The 20,144-nt window shown below is 39.0% G+C and overlaps 1 protein-coding gene across 1 annotated transcript; it reads left to right on the top strand.

Annotated features, from left to right (window-relative positions):
- The first annotated feature begins 12,464 nt into the window (after positions 1-12,464).
- On the top strand, positions 12,465-16,448 carry use1 (unconventional SNARE in the ER 1 homolog). Its single transcript, XM_079594044.1, has 8 exons — positions 12,465-12,679; positions 12,964-13,013; positions 13,298-13,376; positions 13,480-13,632; positions 14,318-14,333; positions 14,429-14,459; positions 14,540-14,702; positions 15,448-16,448. Exons 1-8 carry the CDS (start codon positions 12,578-12,580, stop codon positions 15,628-15,630), a joined length of 777 nt encoding a protein of 258 aa, XP_079450170.1. The 5' UTR covers positions 12,465-12,577; the 3' UTR covers positions 15,631-16,448.
- The last annotated feature ends 3,696 nt before the right edge of the window (positions 16,449-20,144 follow it).

Raw genomic sequence — 20,144 nt, forward strand, 5'->3', positions numbered from 1 at the left:
TTGATTGTGTGTGGACAGGTGTCTTTTATACAGGTAACAAGTTCAAACAGGTGCAGTTAATACAGGTAATGAGTGGAGAACAGGAGGGCTTCTTAAAGAAAAACTAACAGGTCTGTGAGAGCCAGAATTCTTACTGGTTGGTAGGTGATCAAATACCTATTTCATGCAATAAAATGCAAATTAATTATTTAAAAATCATACAATGTGATTTTCTGGATTTTCTGGGTTTTTAATAAAACCAGATTTTCTGTAAAACAGTATATGAAAATCACTATTATTTGTGGTATTCTATTTTAATGGTATATTATATACAATTATATATTATTTGGTATATACCACTTGCAATGTCCTGTTTACTGCTGCTCGTCAAACTGTCTACTTATACCAGCAGGTAACTTAGGTAGCGCTATCCACATGTCAACCTGCTGGTATAAGACTATATTAAAATACTTTCTACTGAGATAACTATAGGGTGTCATTGAGTAAGTAATTTAGGCCTATACGTAGTTCTCATGAAAACTATAATGTGACTATCTAGAGTAGCCTAGACTATCTAAAATTAGTTAATTCACGTGTGTTAAGTTTAATGATAACAGTACACTGAAAATCACCTCAATGGAGGTTTTTATTGGTTCTCTTTTCCGTGTCAGCGGTTCGTTCAAAAATCAACTTTTTTGTTTACAAATAAAAAGTGCCGGGTCAAATGCACACTCAGCCCAATGTTCCGGTGATCATGATTTAAGGTGGCAATCATAAGTCTACTATAATAAGTCGGTAACACTTTACAATAAGGTTCATTTATTAAACATTATTTAATGTATTAACTAACATGAACAATACATTTGTTACAGTATTTATGAATCTTTGTTAATGTTAGTTAATATGAATAAAGCTGTTCATTGTTTGTTCATGTTAGTTCACAGTGCATTAACTCATGTTAACAAGATTTTAGTAAAGTATTAGTAAATGTCGAAATTAACATTAACAAAGATGAATAAATGCTGTATAAGTGCAGTTCATTATTAGTTAACGTTAACTAATGTAGTTAACTAATGTTAACTAATGAACCTTATTGTAAAGTGTTACCAATAAGTCTGTTTACAATAGATTTGATTTGGCTTGTGTATAATACATTATTTCTTTATTTTGCGGAACATAAATGCAGATGTGCAATGTAATGACTATCTTGACACATGACAGTCATGTGGTTCTATGTCAACATAAGGCTGAGGGATGACAGAATTGTTATTTTTGCCATTTTACTTCTTTTTTTTAGATAATTTTGAGGTTATGATTAAGTTTTACGATTGCAAGTTCTGACAAAAAGTTATCAATCTTGTTTGTTACATTCAGCTATGAGTTTCATTTTCACATGAACAGTCAGGATATGGAGGACCAGGAGTGCCACTTAAAAATAAAATGGAGAATCAATTTATCAATTTAATAAGTCAAACATAAAAATCAAGCAGAATTGACAGAAATAACTGTCACTACCAGTGTTTGAGGTAAAACATTACATGCAACGATTCCGATAATTTTTTTTCAAGTAGCCTAACTTGTGCTGTAACTAGTGCTGTAACTAGTGCTGTAATGCATAACTTTTACATTTACAACAAAATATCTGAGTTACTTTTTCAAAAAACGTTGTTTCCCCATTTATTGACTGATGCCTGTCACGGTGCGGTGATAAGACGAGGGAGAATAAAAGTTCCAATATAGCCTAAACTTTTACTTACAATAATATAATCCAACAGGTACAGAGATGACGGGCAGAAAGTACACACACACTATACACAACGGAGAACGGAACAGGAATGACTGAACTGAAGGAACTAAATACAAACACTGATGAACATTGATTAACTGAAAACAGTGATACAAATGAACTGATAATGATAGTGAGGATGACACATGACATGATGACAGGCAGACAAGTTCAATGAAAACAACTAAACAGAACACAACTGTGACAGTACTCCCCTACCCACAAGGCGCGACCTCGCGCCGTTGATGGACCAACTGCGGAAGGAGGGATGGGACTCAGGAGGAGGATGAAGAACAGGTGAAGGGCAGACAGAGGGCAAGAGGACCAGGGCGGAGCAGGCTATGCAGGCGGCCAGGGCGGAGATGACGGAGGGAGGAGCCATGGTGGGGGTAGGGCTGACGACTCCAGGGGGCCGACTGACGGGGGCGAAGCAGGTGGGAGAGGAGACCAGGGTGGAGCCGGAGAGCCGACGAGCCCAGGCGACAGAGGATCCGGCAGGACATGGCGAGGCTGCCTTGCTCTGATGACTGAGGTGCAGGCGGGGACACAGAAGGGCACGGCGGAGACAGAGGGAGTGAGGACCAAAGAGGAACTGAAGGGAGTGAGGAGTCCAATGGAGCGGAGAGGACAAAGGGACGAGGCGTAGCCAGAAGAGTGCAGTCTATAGGTGTGGGAAGGTCGACGAGTGACCAAGGTGGATCCGGGGGAATGAGGGAGCCTGGCGGAACTGGTGAACTGATGGGCCACGGTGGAGCTGAGGGAGGTAGGAGCCAAGGTGACGCTAATGGATCGACGGGCTGAGGCGGAGTCCTGGTCGCGGAGGTCGGAGGCAGAGACTGGGGATCCACAGACCAGGCCATGACGTGAGCAGTCTCTGGCTTGGCGGGCATGACGTGAACAGTCTCTGGCTCGGCGGGCATGACGTGAACAGTCTCTGGCTCGGCGGGCATGACGTGAACAGTCTCTAGCTCGGCGGGCATGACGTGAACAGTCTCTGGCTCGGCGGGCATGACGTGAACAGTCTCTGGCTTGGCGGGCATGACGTGAGCAGTCTCTGGCTCGGCGGGCATGACTTGAACAGTCTCTGGCACGACGGGCATGACGTGAACAGTCTCTGTTCAACTACAGTTGTAAGAATATCGGATGTGCATCAGCAGTGCAATTGGACCTGCACACTCGGTCTTAAAGTGACAGTGCGTAATAAACATAATGCCTTCTGTACACTTAATATTGATCAAACAACAAAATAAAAAGAGAAAAGCATTCACTGCTCTTTAATAGCTTTAATAAGGATTAATTATATTTAATTTATACAAATAAATATATCTGCTTGAAAGAATAAAGAATGATGTATGTAAGTTAAAGACTGCATAATCATTCATTGAAGAAAAAAAAGACTGTTCTACTTTAGGAGAAGTTTTACTGTAGATTTCTTAGAAAATCGTATTGTATTTCGTCGACTAAAACTAGACTAAAACTAAAACAATTCAGATGACTAAAACTAAAATGGCATTTTAGTCAAAAGACTTTGACTAAAACTAAATCAAAATTTGCTGCCAAAATTAACACTGCTCAGAAAGAGACATAAACAAACAATCAAAAACATCATAAAGTTTATATATTCTTAAGTCAAAAGTTACATGATTTATATTTTAATGTTAAAATCAGCACACAATTCTGATCATTAGAATCAAACAGCAATAAATCGTTCAGTATGTTGTTATGCCGAGTTTGGCAGCACTTCTAGATATTCATGATCGGTCAGTGGATTCTGAGGAGGGACAATAGTGCCGTTGGTCTGAGTGGATGTTATTCTTCTGTCTAAAATCTAAAACGAATGATAAGAAAAAATATACATTAGCTGCTAATTACCATTTATAACTGAACTGAACTGAATTATTAATATAAACAGCAAAAAGACATGTCTTACCTGCTGAAAATTTGCATATCTAGGAATTTTCCTAGACAGTTTACGGTTCATAATAAATAAACCTAAAACCGGAAAATATTCTCTGATTAAATGCTGTCAAAATGAATTGACAAATGTAATACAGTCAAACTTATACATAAAATAGCTTATTTTAATCAAATTGATTATAATATAATAATACCAATATATTATACATTTATATTTAAGTATTTCATATAATTTATATAATAAAATGTCAAATAAGCTTAAGTTGAAAGAAAATTTTCCTGATTTAGATATATTGTGATTTTTTTGTTTTTACTCACCTATCACTGCAGCAAACAGCACAACCATCAGCAGTGTGACAATCAGGATCTGATGTGCTCTCTGATCTTGTGGGGGATTTTTTTGCTCTGGTTCATTGGAAACTTGGGGGGCTTCTGAAATAACAACGTTTTATCTTTTACAGATAATTTGGATAGTTTGGATAATTTTTTTACTTTTTGTCATGCATCCTTGCCATTTAGATTGCAAAATAACTTTGCTTAAAAACAATATTATTAGAAACATAATTACCAGTATGATTATGTATTTTTCAGTTTGGTACGAAGACTGCCCTCTTGAGATACATCTTTAAAAAAGCAAAGTATCTTATTTCATTTGTTGTTTGAATAATTGTAGTGCAAAACAATTATTTAAAATAACAACAATAATAATATAGCTCTCAGTTGTATAAATGTATTGCGGTTTAACGCTTACCGGTGTCCAGTCTCATACCGTCACTGATCTGTAGATCCCAGTCTGGTTTTATACAGTAATAAGTTCCTAAATCTTCAATAGCGACATTATTAATAATTAATTTGCTCCTGCTTCCCTTTGAATATTTTTTGCGGAATTCTTTGTTGTAATATTCAGCCTTATTAGATCCAAACGTACGCAGTATCATCACTGGACGAACTGATGGTTTTATCACAAACCAAATAACATCTTTTAATCTAAGCTCACAAGTTAAAGTCACTCTCTGTCCTAAAGTCACCTGTTGGTCAGTTACACCTTCTGTGTGTTGAGAACACACAAACACACCTGAACGAAGAGAAAACACATCATTCAGATTATCTGATCATGACAGGATCACATTGAATCTCACAAAATGAGATGAAATAAACTTACAGAGGAGTGAAAGCAGCAGAGTCTTCATTCTGTGATCTTGTTGAACGTGTTCAGGTTGAACTTGTGTGGAGATTTATGTGTATAACTTTATAGCATCTCTTAGAGGAAGTGCTGCTGAGCTTCAGAAAATACTAAATATATCAGAAGAAATTATGAAATTTACACTGAAATTTACTCCGACCTCACTCTGCACTATTAGTACTCTAGTTGATTTTTAACAACCATTGATCAAAGTGTAAGTAATGCAATTTTTTGGAGAACGTATATGCCTAAATATACATCTTACTATAATTTCTTGCTAAATCGGTTGAAATATTATTTTAATTTTAATAAATCTAATACAAAATAAGGGAAGTTGCTAAAATATAGTTTTGGGTTTTTTTGGAAATGGGAGGAGATCATGTTGGTTTGCGTCATTTCCTGGAGATTCATCAAGTTCTTGTTATAGATGTTTAGAATAACGTTCCAGTTACTTTACAGACCAAATAAAGAGACACAAATAAAACTGAACAACAGCTTTATTTCAATCACTTTCTTCTTTTAATCATGAATAAAAGTCTATCAACTTAGCACTTCTTGATTTTTTCAACAACAAAAAAAGATTTTTTTTATCATATTCCTTTGTTGACTCATATTTGTGTTTAACTGCATATTGCTTTATGTAATGTATAGATGTGATTTATAGATAAATTAATTGTTACATGTTCCCTGGTTTTGTGTTTCTTGTTTGTCAGGACTTTTATTTTAAAGTGTATTTTCTGTTCCCAGTCTTCGCATCCTGTGTTTAGTTACTGTTTTACTTTGTTTCTATATTAGGGTACGTTTACACGACGACGTCCTTAGTGGATGTTTCTCTGGATTTGTTTTCAGTTCTGTTTTCGCCTGCATTCCCCATGTTTGGATTTACTCTTTAGTTTTATTTTCCTGCCTTCGCCCATGCCTGGATTTACTCATTTATGTTTGTTAATAAATATTTTATGTTGCATTATGTTGCAAGAAAATATTGTAGCAACATTGACTGCCATCTGGTCAAATTAGGGAATCACGAACACTTCATTAATTTGCCTGAAGACAAGAGGTCTTCGTCTCGTTCTCCCATTCCAACATGCAACCGGACACCACACATTCCTGCACGCCCTCTTGTCCCCTGCTCTCTTCTCTTCTGCTCTCGCGTCCTGCCTTCGTCTGCTCATCATGTGAAATCTTCGGACCTGAACTCCTTCAGGAGTTCCCTCCTTTTATTTGCTTTATCTCAGTCTTTTGTTTAATTTTCAAATTCCACTGTGTTCGTTTCCACCTACGAGTCAAACGAACGAAGCCTGAATTCCTTCAGCAACTTCCCTTCCAAAGAGGCGCCTTCTTCAAGACTCCCGCGAACAGCTTGCTCTGGCAACAAGCACGCGCGCCTCAGCACGAGCGCGCGCACTCTGCTCCAAGAACACGCGCAGGCTGGACACAGCTCGTGCACGCAAACGAACCTTTTGCAAGTATCAAGCTCTAACGAGTTTTAATGTTTTAAGGTGTTTGATTGATGTCTCTCTCAAAGGTCTGTGATGTTTGCTGTTCTATGGTCACACGTGACCATTTTCTCTCTCTCTCTCATCCCCTCTTTATCTCTCTCTCTACAACGCACGACCAAAAACCTCTGTAAATCGCTCCCCGCGCGTGCGAGGTGTGCGTTACTACTGCTAAATAGCACCAGCTTAAAGCAGAATAATCTCTCTCTCTCTTTATCTCTTTCTTTCTCTCATCATCTGTTACCCGTTTTTGTCTTGTCTGTTTAATGTAAGTAACTGTACATAGACGTATAAAACCTATAATCACTATGTGTAATCCGTTATACTCTGTAGTTTGCATTTATTAAAACAATGTATTCAAGACTGTGTCTGTGAAAAACGCTCGTAAAACCACAAACGTCAATGAGGTAGATTATAGCTACCGCGCTCCCTGTTCACTACATTAAGTAGTTTTAATTTCATAAACACCAGAAATATTAATGTTCACGGCCAGAAGGTTGGTGTTTCTTGGAGTTTATAAGGAAGGATAACTTTATTGAGAAGTTAATCACTTAATCTAATCGTTGGTCGCTGGACGAACAACGATTTGATAATTACATTGATTTCCCTTAAAGATTATCTCGCAATCGAAGTTAGGTAGGATTATTGATATATGAATGAGGAATTATAATTCGTTGTGATTGATTATTCATATATTCATATAATCCACCTTCACTTTCGACAATTTAATGTAACTGAAGTATGCAAAATATTAATCATATTCATGATTAGTTATTAAAATTCCCTATGGATCATTTGAGCTAATTCATACGGACCCAGGAGTCCGAAGCATAAGGCATAAGGTCTACAATATATTTCCCAATATATGAATGATTAATATATTAAATGATATAACAGTATATTTGAAAAAATACAGAATAATATATTGTGTTGTAAAGGATACACCATGCAGATGCACTGGGACACATCCTTGGTGATGTATCTTGGGGTCATTGGGTGTTTCGGGTCTTTCAACATCAGACACCCTCGCCCAGGCGACCCGACCGGAGTTGATCAGACCCCGGCCTGTGTCCCAGCAGCAATTGCCCACGGATCTGCCCTCTTAATCCAAAGCCACCTAGTGGCTTTCTCTGCAGCTTCGGTTGCAGATCTGATCGCCTTTCTCTTAGCTTCCCCTGTGATGCCTGGGATTTAAACACGTTGCAGAGTGATCGCCCTGCAAATCCTCTGCAGTCCACCTCCAGAGGCTCACAATGGGTTTGGCAGCCCTGCTTCCCACACTCTTCAACTAGCTCCTGGTACTTGGCGCGCTTTCTCTCATTGGCCTCGTCCATGCTCTCTTCCCAAGGCACAGTGAGCTCCAACAAGATCAACTGCTTGGTAGAATCTGAGACAATAGTCATGTCTGGACGAAGCCCTGGATATTATTCTGGTTGGGATCTTTAGCTGTTTTCCAAGATACACTTCCAGTTGCCAATCGGTGGCAGTATTGAGGAGGCCAGACTTTGCTCTGGGTCGTGGAATGGCTTTCTCTCCGGCTCTGAGAAACTTGATGGTCCTTGATTTGTGGTGGACCTTGATGGTATTAATGGCTATGGCTATGCTCTCAGCAACTGCCTAAAGGACCTGGTCGTGACGCCAGATGCCATCTCCAAGGGCTTTTGGACAGCTACTAAGGAGGTGCTCTAGGGATCCCCTTTCTGGACAAAGGGGACAGGAAGGTGTCTCAATTTTGCCCCAGATGTGGAGGTTTGCTGGACTTGGTAGGACATCATAGACAGTTTGGACTAAGAACCTGATACGATGGAAGTCTCCTTTCCAGATGTCGGCCCAGGTGATCTTACGTTGCCGAACATTTTCCCATTTAGTCCAAGCTCCTTGCTGTTCCATTCCCACCATCCTGCTAGCTCTGACTTCCTCCACATCTGCCCGCACTTCCTCCTGAACAAGGTGTTGACGCTCTTTGCCTTGAGCATTGTCAACTCTTGTTACCGTGAAGAAGCCAAAGCCTGCATGCCCTGTTGCTATGGGCCCCACCAGTGCCTTTTGCCTCAGCCAATTCCAGCGATTTTCCTGCACTCCATTTCCTGCCTGTTCGCACCTGTATGCCAGCTGCTGCCACCTTTGGATCCCTAGACTCTCTATACTGCCATGCTTCCCGTGTTCTTGACACCATGAACTCCTCAGAAAGGCTGTTAATTGGGATTTGCAGGACATTGCTGGTGCCGTACAAAGCAGCACTGCTCAGACTTCGAGGTAACCCAAGCCATCTACGCAGATAACTGCTGATCTTTCTCTCCAGGGCCTCAACAGTTGTTATCGGCACTTCCGAGGCAGGATAGAGTGCTGGTAAATTCAGGCCTTAAACTTTCCAGGTAGACTTGATTTGTCCACCCTGCTAAGCCAAGACTCAAGCTCTTTGCTGGTTTTCTGGATAGAGGCAGACAGTCGAAGAGCTTGCCGAGGCTCTTGACTGACTTCTCGGTAATGGATGGGATGGTGACTCTGGCCAATGAAAATCGAAACTTGTCCACTACTTTCCCCCTTTTGAGCACTAGTGGTCTTGATTTTACTGGTTTAAAGCTCATCCTTGCCCAGTTGATGAGCTTCTCTAGCCCTTGGAGAATCCACCTACTGCCCGGTATGTATGTAGTGGTGACTGTCAGGTCATCCATGAAAGCTCTTATTGGTAGCTGTCGCAGTCCAGATTTCATCAAAGGGCCTCTGCACTCTACCTCTGCCGACTTCACAATCATGTTCATGGCAAGGGCGAAGAGAATGACTGAGATGGTACAACCTGATGCACCTGACCCAGTAGTGGCTCTTAACCTGAACTTGCAATAATAATCCAGGATAAGGTCCATGATTTTGCTGGGAACATAATGTTGCTGGAGGGCAAGCACAATGAGATTGTGTGGTATGGAGCCATATGCATTAGCAAGGCCCAACCATAACATTGAAAGGTCTCCTTTTCCTTCACAAGCCTCCCTAATGAGTTGTGTAATGACTCCCGCGTGTTCCAAACAGCCAGGCACTCCCGGGATTCCACCCTTCTGAACAGAGGTGTCAATATAGTTGTTCTTCAAGAGGTACTCAGTTAGTCGTCGGGACAAGACACTGAAGAATAGCTTGCCTTCGACGCTTAGCAGTGAGATGACTCTAAACTGGCTGATGTTCTTTGAATTTTCTTCCTTGGGGATCCATACACCTTCTGCGTATCTCCACTGCTTGGCAACTGTTCCCCTGCGCCAGATCACCCTCAGACTCTTCCACAGGTACCGAAGGAGTTGCGGGCAGCGCTTGTACACAGTGTATGGAACTCCACTAGGCCCTGGAGTGGAGGCTGATCTAGCTTTTTTCACCACCTCCTGAACCTCTTACAATATATTGAAAAATACATAAGGAATTGGTGCTTTTCATATTTTAAAAAATGTGACAATACATTTACTAATATATCATAATGTATGTGATTTTATATTCAGTGATACACTTCATATATAGATGTGTGATCAGATATGGTACTGCATGTGTAATATATTGCAGTGTACATTTATATGGGAACATGTATGTGCAATATATGTACACAATAAAGGATAAAACTTTTTGAATATTACATGTAATGCTATTGTCTTCATTTATAAATATTTTATATGTATTTATATATAGCCATACATGGTCACTGCATATATTGCAGAAAAATATAAGCACTAGTTTCCCATATATGGAAATGTATTATGTAACATAACGCATTATATTTTGCAGTATTTTGTTGTTCCGTAAGGGTTTATACTCTCCGTCTTTCACGCCAGATCAAAAGCAAATGGATCCAGCAGTTGTGCCCCCGGGAGCTTGTCTCCTTCTCTTCTGTCAGGGGAATCATTCCCCTGAGGATCACACCCAGGAGTTTTTGGACCTAGTCGATTAGACGCATTTTCCTGACTCATTGTCTTCTTCTGGACTCATGTCAAAGCACTAATTGACGTTGATGATCCTTGGTAGACGTTTGTGAATTTGTGAAAAAAGTGGTATAATGCCCTTTTCACAAGATGTAAAATAATTATTTTATGTCCCCAGAGTGTGTATGTGAAGTTTTAGCTCAAAATACCCCACAGATATTTTTTATATAGCACGTTAAAATTGTCACTTTTTGAGGGTCAGCAAAAACGCACCGTTTTATGTGTCTGTCCCTTTAAATGCAAATGAGCTACTGCTCCCAGCGCAGTGGGCGGAGCTACAACAGCTTGTGTTGACGGAGTCAGACATATTTAAGAAACTGCTGAAGACGTATCTTTTTCGGCAGCACTTGATCCAGTAATATTAACATTTTCTCCTCTATTCTATCTTTAAAAAAAAAATAACTGATTGAACTGTGTTAGATTGAACTGCGAAGGGTCATAGCACTTACATACTTTTGTCCTACTGCTAGTTTAATTGCTTCTATTGTCCTCATTTGTAAGTCGGTTTGGATAAAAGCATCTGCTAAATTAATAAATGTAAATGATGGAGAGACTCAAGAAGTGACAACATGTAGACAACATTTCTGATTAGAAACTGGTTTGTCGATGAATTTATGTAGCTTATGTGTAGTTATCTTCTAGTCATTGATTAGCATATTCTGTTTAAATAATCTAGAAATCGTGTACCGGGGGCGGGGTTTATTTAAATTTTAGGGTTTATGATGTCACTAACCCGGGAGGAATGCCGTGTAGTCCCTACCAGCCGTTTGTTGTAGTCTTAAAAAGCAATTTCTTTCAAAAAAATAAAATATCTCCCTTTGCTTTGAACTTTGAGCGTTGTAACTTTGCAGATGTTGTTTATGCTCAAACAGCAATATTACACACTAAAGTTAGAAAAGTGAAATCATAATCAACCACCCCTTGAAGCAAGCGCTCCAACTTAGCAGATCCCACTTCACAGTGGGGGAGGCGAAGGAGAATCTAAATATGGTCGCTAAGGAGAACTTTAAAAGTGGGAACTTTAAGGGGGGGGGGGGGGGGGGTTCCAGTGTTTGGGCCGCACACACCTCTGTATTTTGCTCGAGGAAGCAGCGTCCCCTGCAGCTCCTCCTATCGTGGCCACAGAGGCATTTTCTGAGCTTTCTGAATGTCTTGCTTCACATAGGCCCGTTGTGGCCATGGAGGCCGTCCCTGCTCACTCTGTCACTCTATCTTTAAACACTCTGACTGCTCTGTCACGGCCAACGACAGTGCACTCATTTCTATGAATGGGAAGAGCACAACGAGCAATTTGGCGAAAGAAGTCCAGCTTTCTAAACAAAATAGGCAATCGCCAATTGGTTTTGGACCACTGCGGAGGCCATTAGAAGCTCCGGTGGTTAAAAAACAGTCTGTGTGTTTTCTGAGATGCGTGCTTATGACTGCGCATGTGCATTGGCTGGTCCATACTAAAACATAATTTATGAGACCATTATTTTCAGATTTAGGGCAGGGAGGCAATTCAGCTGCCTAAGCTTTCGGATGCAGGAAGCCCATGACAGTTGAGCTATAAAAATGTAAAATGTAAAAAAGGCATTTGAAAGTTGCAGTTGGTGGTCAGTTTGTGTGTAAATGTAAGTTCTTCTTGATCAACTTTTTCCACAGCTTTCAGACGCAACCTGTGTATATTAATATTAGTAACAGTTTGTTGTTTGCTTTAGGATCAGAAGGAGTGTTTTTTTGGTAGCCTACCAAATTACGTAACTCCAAATAGGAAATAAAAAAAACATTCACAAGTTGTTACATAGGCTATCATAAAATGTTACAATAGATGTAGTCTACCTTTTAAATTTTTTACAGCCTTAAGTGACTGAATTCATTAACAGAGCAAGTTCGTTTACAGAAAGCCTTCAAAAAGGAGGCGGTTTGGACATTAATAAGATTTTGTCATTCAGAAAAATAAAGTTTACAAAACTGACAGTGTTTTATATTCAGGCTCGTAACGGATTTTATTTTTTTCACGTGATCTGAAGAAGCGTACAGCTTCAGTTGACCTTTAGAAAATATAAAATAAACCAAATGGCTCACTGAAATTATGCAAGTTCATTTGTATCCTTGTTGTTTGCTTATTGTCGACATTTGCAATAGATATTGCATCAGGAGACTCTTCATTTGCCAATTCTTATCAAGCCCTCCTGCGTCACCTAGAAGGACTCTTCATTTGTCGCTCGGTTCCGCCTTGTATGTAAAACTCGCGCGACTTCCGCTTCGAGTGTTAAATATGGCCACGTCCAGACTAGAGATCAATTTCATCAGGTTATTATCGCGCTGTGAATCTCTGGCTTCAGAGAAAAGAGGCGAGACAGAATGGAGACTAGAGAAGGTGATTCATAGCAACATTACATTTACGTTTAATTATCTGCGTTTGGAGTATGTTTTTATTTTACACGAGAATTTTCTGCATGAAAACAGCCAAGCAATAATAACAACCTCATTTATATATGAATTACGTGTCATAAACAATACAAGCATTCGTATTAATGGAGCATACGCTAGAATTAGTTCATTTCTTATTTGCTTTCTGCCTTAACTGTATATATCAATGCAATATTTTCAGCATTTTTATGAAAAAAATCATTTAACAGGTATTTTTTTTGTCTTTTCAAGTATGTTGGTGCTCTGGAGGAGATGCTTGTAGCCCTTAAAAAGAGTTCAAGGTATGTTTATATAATATTACAGGCAATAATGTGTCACAAATCATAGCAATGAGTGAAATAATTATAAACCATTTCAACATTTATTGTGTGAAAATGTTTATGTCAATGTTTACATGAACCTCAAGGTAATGTGTAGATTAAAAAAAACAGACAGCTAGTAGTTCTTCTCCTATATTTGTGAAACATCTCAGACTGATGTATATATATATACACCATTAATGACTCTTTTTATTTTATTTTTTTTATGCTGGTTTATTTATGCTATTTATTTCTGATTCTCCCAGCAAACCAACACCGGAAATACTGACGGACTACAACCGCAAGGTGGATTTCCTGAAGGGTCTCTTAGAGGCAGACAAACTGGTCAGTCATTATATTTTTTGTTCACTGCGTGATCAGTGACAATAGGCAGAGGATGCATAATGTTAATCATAGTACAGTAAAGAAATGTTTTGTTTGCTTTTAGCCATCTCCAGCAGAGAAGTCTTTAGCGAATCAGTTTCTGGCTCCTGGACGGACGCCTACGATATCCAGCGAGAGAACGCCGGCCAGTAAGACGGTGCACATACAGAGTAAAGCCAGATGTGCTGAAGAAATGAGGAAGGAACTAATGAGCACCGTACGACTCTTACCTCTTTACACTACAAATGTACTTTTTATATATTCATGGAGTTTTTTTGGTTATATGGTATTAAGCAATTTGTAACAATAAAAAACAATTATTTCATGAAGCCAAAAACGACCAAAACATCCTTCAAACAAGAACTTTACAAAATGTTACATTTATAAATTGCATTATAGTCATGCTAGTGCTGTCAAACTGATTCATCGTAATTAATCACATATACCATAAACGTTTGTAAATATATATATACATATACACACATTTACAAACTTTTATGTTAGATATGATTAATTACAAATAATCAATCTGACAGCACTTTTGCATAAAACAAGCATTTAATTATATTTAAATTTTATATATAGGTCTATATATATATATATATATATATAATTAATTGATTATCATTATGATTAACTTTTATTTTATTTTAGTACCTTAAGTTAAACTAATTGTTTTCTATTTTCTCTTTCATTTAATGCTTATTTTATAAGTAGCAATGTTTTTTTTATATATATATAGCTTGTATACGGTAATAACCCTGGTCTTGACAATATTATATCCTAGGAATTTACTTGAGACAAAAATACTGAATAAGAAAATAAATGTTTTCTTTTGCACTTTTTTTTACAACGTAAAAGTGTATATTTTTACTGACTTTTCTCTTTCCTCTTCTTACCAGGGTGTGTCAAATTCCGGTAAGCTGTGTTTTTCATTTAAATTGAAATGCTACATTTTAAGAAAGTAAATTCCAGATATTGATAATGCATTTTTCTTTGTTCTTCATGGTTAGGTTCACTGGAGACGGATCTCAGACACAGAAAGTAGGTTATGCTGTCTTTGATTGAATGTGTGGATGTCGTTGGTATCCCCGGCATTGGGTTAATTTCTCCTCGTTTCTCAGGAGTTTTCCAGTAGACGAGCGACAGTCGGCGACAGAGCTGGACGCTATTCTACAGCATCATAACAATCTCCAGGAGAAACTGGCCGATGACATGCTGAACCTCGCTCGCAACCTGAAGAACAACTCGCTCGCGGCCCAGAACATCATAAAGCAGGACAACCAGGTCTCACGTTTTTCTCATCTCCCTTAAATAAATTATTACCAGCTCAAAAGAATGGAATAAAAAAAGCATGATTCAATAATAGAAGTATATATTGTTGGTAGGACAAATTTTTTATTTAATTTTTACATTTTCAATTTATGTATAGAAAAGTGTGTGTGTGTGTGTGTTTTAAATCAACATATTCAAGCTTGTTATTATTATTGTGATTAATATTGTATGCCATTCATTGTTTTAAAGAAAGTCACCATAATAAAGACCATGTATAAAATGTGAAGCAGCAGCTTGAAGAGGTAATTTGTGGAATTTTTGTTGTGTGACCACTAGAGGGCAGCAGCATATTAGTGTAGTTTTACACTCACTATTGAAGATTTTAAAGGGATAGTTCCCCGAAAAATGTCAATTCTGTCATTCATTCACCCTCAAGTTGTTCCAACCCTGTAAAGAATTTCTTTCTCCTGTTGAACACTAAAAAAGATATTTTAAAGAATGTTGGTAGCCGTTGACTTCCATGGTAGGAAAAAAAATACCATGGAATTGTGTCCCGTCAACTGTCCGGTTACCAACATTCTTCAAAATATCTTCTTTTGTGTTCAACAGAAGAAAAAAATAACTAAATGATGACAGAATTTTCACTTCTTGAAGTTCTGGATGAACTAACCCTTGCCATTCTTAAAATAGCCTAAAAGTTGAATCTCCTATAGCATTGAACACACTATAAAATGTTCTCCTCCTCCTTCTTTTTTAGACCCTCACTCAGTCCATGCGTCAGGCCGACATGAACTTCGAGAAGCTGAAGACCGAGTCGGATCGCCTGGAACAGCACGCCAAGAAATCCGTCAACTGGTTCCTGTGGCTGATGCTGATCTTGGTCTCCTTCTCGTTCATCAGCATGATCCTGTTCATAAGACTTTTCCCGAGACTCAGATGATGTTCGTCATCATTAGATGTGCTAGATTTAATTTATCTATGTAACGGCAGGTTTACGTGTAGACCCCAGCCAATGGTCGTAGAGTTGACTGACAGCCTCAATCTCTCGATGTCATTCCAGTGAAAATCTACATTACCTGCATGCATGTCATGAAGAATTCGAGTTGAATCCCTGTGACGCAGCTAATTCTAAATTACCATCAAAAACATTGTTAAAATGAACGGTAAAACTGACGATAAAGCTCTTATGCTAATTTTGAGACACGCGTTTTAGCTGCTTACAAAGTTTTCCCTGAATTGTTGCTATTCCCAACATAAAGGTTCTGTTTAATATACAGATATGGTCAAATATGATCGCGTTTTGAAATGCTTGACTGACCGCTTCATCAGCGTTAATCCGTTTCTCACGCACGAACGCTAAAAACGAACCGAGCTGTTTTAAGGTCCAGTCGACTTGTCCAGGCTTGCCGTGTCAATCAGGAAATGTTCTGGCAAGCATGCAGGAAGTATTTTTGCTAGTCGGAAGCACAGATGGATACTGTCTTCTCCACCCAGAGTGTACATGCTCCATATTTAGCTGCTAAAGATCTATTTGTGCTTGTTCCCTATATAGCACACGGAGTGTTAAGTATTGCTCCGATAGACGTGTTTGTTCAACTGTGCAGCTCTTTTAATGGATCTATTAATGTTCATCTGAAACGGACGGTTATTGATCGTTTTTTATGTCCTTGTGCTTCTGTTCGCTCCTTTAATTGATTCTTCATCTGTGAAGAAAAAACAGCATATTATTTTAATAAAACAATTTGCAGTCCTACTATACTTGGTGTCTAATTTTATGTTAAATTTTTTTTTTCACAAGTAGACCTACATTGTGGCTATTAGGTCTACCATTGTATGGCGAAAGCAAGTCATTTCAATAGGAATCCACGTTTTCCCACACATGATCATGTCAAATCGTTGCATTGACCACCAATAGAAAGGCGCTTTGCCTTTTGAATGCCGTTTTATCTTTTTAATAGTTTCTATTTCTCATAATTAATTATTTTTAGGCCTAAATAGTTTGTCACGTTTTTGCTTTTTTATACGTTAAAGGTAGAGTAGGCTATTTTCGGAGAGGCTAGCAATAGCGAGCTAGCTTTGAAAAGCATAAGATCCCACCCTCCCTTCAGTGCGTCTCCAAAGACACGTCTCCTTCAAAACACATGAACGTGCACAGTGGAGAGCAAACAAAAGCGTCTCCAGAGACGGCGTTAAACCTTGTGTCTCAAAGCACATAACATTAATAATGAACATAAACAACTTCAAGCTGTACCACCTGACTGTTGCAGATTAATGTCAGCATTGGCAGCGTTGCCATTGAAACAAATTCGAGTCGCGCTCCGAGTATAATGTCACGGGTTTCCATCTCTTCTAAATTATGCCGTAAACGCAGCATAAGCTTGTTTTGGTTCAGGAGGAACTATAAAAGGTGACAGCGGTTTCGTTTGCGGTGCTCAGTGACTGACATCTGTCTAACTCTTCATTACATGAAACGCGCTAATGACGTGTGATGTCTGCGCGAACAGGTGCGCGGAGGTATGTAAATACGTTGACGGGCAGGTAGGACACCAATAGGGCCATAAAACGTTCGTCCAATCATTGCATTCGGTCCGATTACAATGATTGGACGAACATTTTATGGTCCTACGCCTTCCACAGACAATATGTATACAAGACCATTTAAACTTATTGATTGCTATTAGGATGTGAAGAGATTTTCAACCAGCATAACAAAAATGTTTCTGGAAGAAATCGCCTGCCCTGCCTTCAACTTTGTTGAATTATATTGTGGCAACATGTCTTAGCTAATAAATGAATGACCTGTAGGAACTATCTTTTCCCCCCTGACCACTGATGGTAGAATTTTGTAGTCAAAACTTTAAGATTTGTGATGCAGAAGGTGGTGTTCAATAAACCTAACCTGAGAAGTATTCACTTGAGTAAAAAAGTGTGACAATTTGCCCCAGTCATAACAACTGTTCTTTTGCTAGGCAATATAGGAACAGCACATCTGCATTTCATCAGGTAATATTACGTCTTTTCAAAACTATTTTATGTTCGGAAAGAAACGCTGATGTACATGGAAATTTATGTACTTTGGAATAATGTTCTTTATGACCCCTGTCGTTGTTAGCTTAGCAGTCCCCTAATGCATCATAAATCATTGTTACTTTGACACAAGACTCCTGTGGACCCAAAGGCCTAATTTTTCCAAAACCAGGTCAATCCACCTTTGAAGTAAAGCGGGCAGATAAAGTAGCTGTGAGCTTTAATTTTGCGGTTCCTGACAGGGAAAAGCTCTGATCCAGGCCGCGGGTTAGCTGAGGCGAAGGGATTGAAGCGACACCTCCGCCGGGCCGCGGGCCTCCGCTCAACCCCCTGGGAACCCAGCAGGTGCTGCAGAGTTCCTGGAAACCGCTCAAGTTCACTGAGATTAAGACACAATAAACCCGCCTTCTCAGTAGATCTTTAACCGTAACATGGAACAGCTTTTACTTGATTAATATGAAGGAAAAAAATGGATTAAATTGTGTCATTTTTGGTTCACGACTGTATAAACGCGCTTGGCGCTGCCAAAGCCGATGTTTTGATCCAGCATGTGGTATCTTCCCAAGGTCGATTCTGACGTCAAATGTTTTGTGCAACATTAACAATTGAAACATCAAGGTCAAACTTGTCCCACGAATGGTTACGGACTGGTTTGCGCACAACTTTCCATGATTTTTCGATTGTTTATGAGTCATTTACTGAGGCAAGACATTTTCATGTCGGGTTTATGTTAAGTTTTGAAGTCGGTGAATAAGTAAAGACAGTTCTGTGGTGTGCGGGGGGCGGAGGGCTTGTTTAAAACAAAGTTGTTGCAACATGTCCCAGCAGGAAGTGCAGTGTGGGAACGCTCTTCTGCTTTGATCCTCGCAGAAGGAGTCGCTATAATTACGCCGTTGGTCCTCCAGGATGGGTGGTACGGGGAATCTGCCCTCCTGTAAACACTAATGGTGAGCAACACAGAGGAAGTTGTTCAGGAAGCTGTTTGGTTACCTGGTTTCTCGTTTTTTTTCCTCCTCGGTGTTGTGGTAAATTACCTCTTCTGTTCTGAAACTGTACTGGCCAAGTTACTCATCTTATCCAGTAGTATCTTGCGGCTGTTTTGTTTGTGTGTCATTTTAGATACAATCACCACTTTAAATAAACTTAAAGCGTAATTGAAAAAATTAAGTTGTGTGACATAACTTAAAATTTTCAATTATGCATGTTTATTTACTTAATTTTAAGTTGAGTCAACTGATCACTTTTTACTGTGTAGGTACACCTTACTAGTGGCCTTACGAACTGCCTTAAAGGGATAGTTCACTTTAAAATTAAAATTCTGTCATCATTTACTCACCCTCAAGTTGTTTCAAACCTGTATTAATTTATTTCTTCTGCTGAACACAAAGAAAGATATTTTGAAGAATGTCAGTAACCTAACAGTAGTCTGTACCCATTGACTTCCATAGTATTTTTTTTTCCTACTATGGAAGTCAATGGGTACAGACTACTGTTTGGTTACTGACATTCTTCAAAATATCTTTCTTTGTGTTCAGCAGAAGAAATAAATTAATACAGGTTTGAAACAACTTGAGGGTGAGTAAATGATGACAGAATTTTAATTTTAAAGTGAACTATCCCTTTAATTCTTCATGACATAAATTCAATATGGAGCTAAAAACTTGGTCTATATTGACATGATAGCATCTATAGGATTTGTCGGGTGCACATCCGTGATGCGAATTCTCCCGTTCCAGGACATCCCAAAGCTGCTCTATTGGATTGAGATCTGATAACTGCGGAGGCCGTTTGAGTTTAGTGAACTCATTGAACTCATGTTAAAGAAACCAGTTTGACATGAATTGAGCTTTATGACATGGTGTGTTTTCCTGCCGGAAGTATCCATCAGAAGGTGATACACTGATCATAAAGGGATAGACACGGTCAGTGACAATACTCAGTAGACTGTGGGGTTTAACCAATGCTCAATTGGTATCGAAAGAGCTCAAAGTGTGCAAAGAAAATATTCCCCGCCACACCATTACGCAAGCAGTCTGAACCGTTGGTACATGTCAGGATGGATTCATGCCAAATTCTGACCCGACCATCTGAATGTTACTCATCAGACCAGACATCGTTTTTCCAATCTTCTATTGTCCAGTTTTGGGGAGTGTGTGTGAATTGTAATCTCAGTTTCTGTTCTCAGCTGACAGGACTGACACCTGTGTGTTTCATCTCTTCTGCTTCAATGTTCAGCGTGTTGTGTCTTCAGAGATGCTCTTTGCAGACCTTGGTTGTAATGAGTGCTTATTTGAGTTACTGTTGTCTTTCTATCAGCTGAACCAGTTTGGCCATTCTCCCCTAAACTATGGCATCAACAAGGCATTTAAACCCACAGAACTGCAATATTTTCTCTTTTTTTTCTGACCGTTCTCTGTGAACCTTAGA

Source organism: Phoxinus phoxinus (genome assembly GCF_949152265.1).
Source record: "Phoxinus phoxinus genome assembly, chromosome: 20".
Taxonomy (NCBI): Eukaryota; Metazoa; Chordata; class Actinopteri; order Cypriniformes; family Leuciscidae; genus Phoxinus; species Phoxinus phoxinus.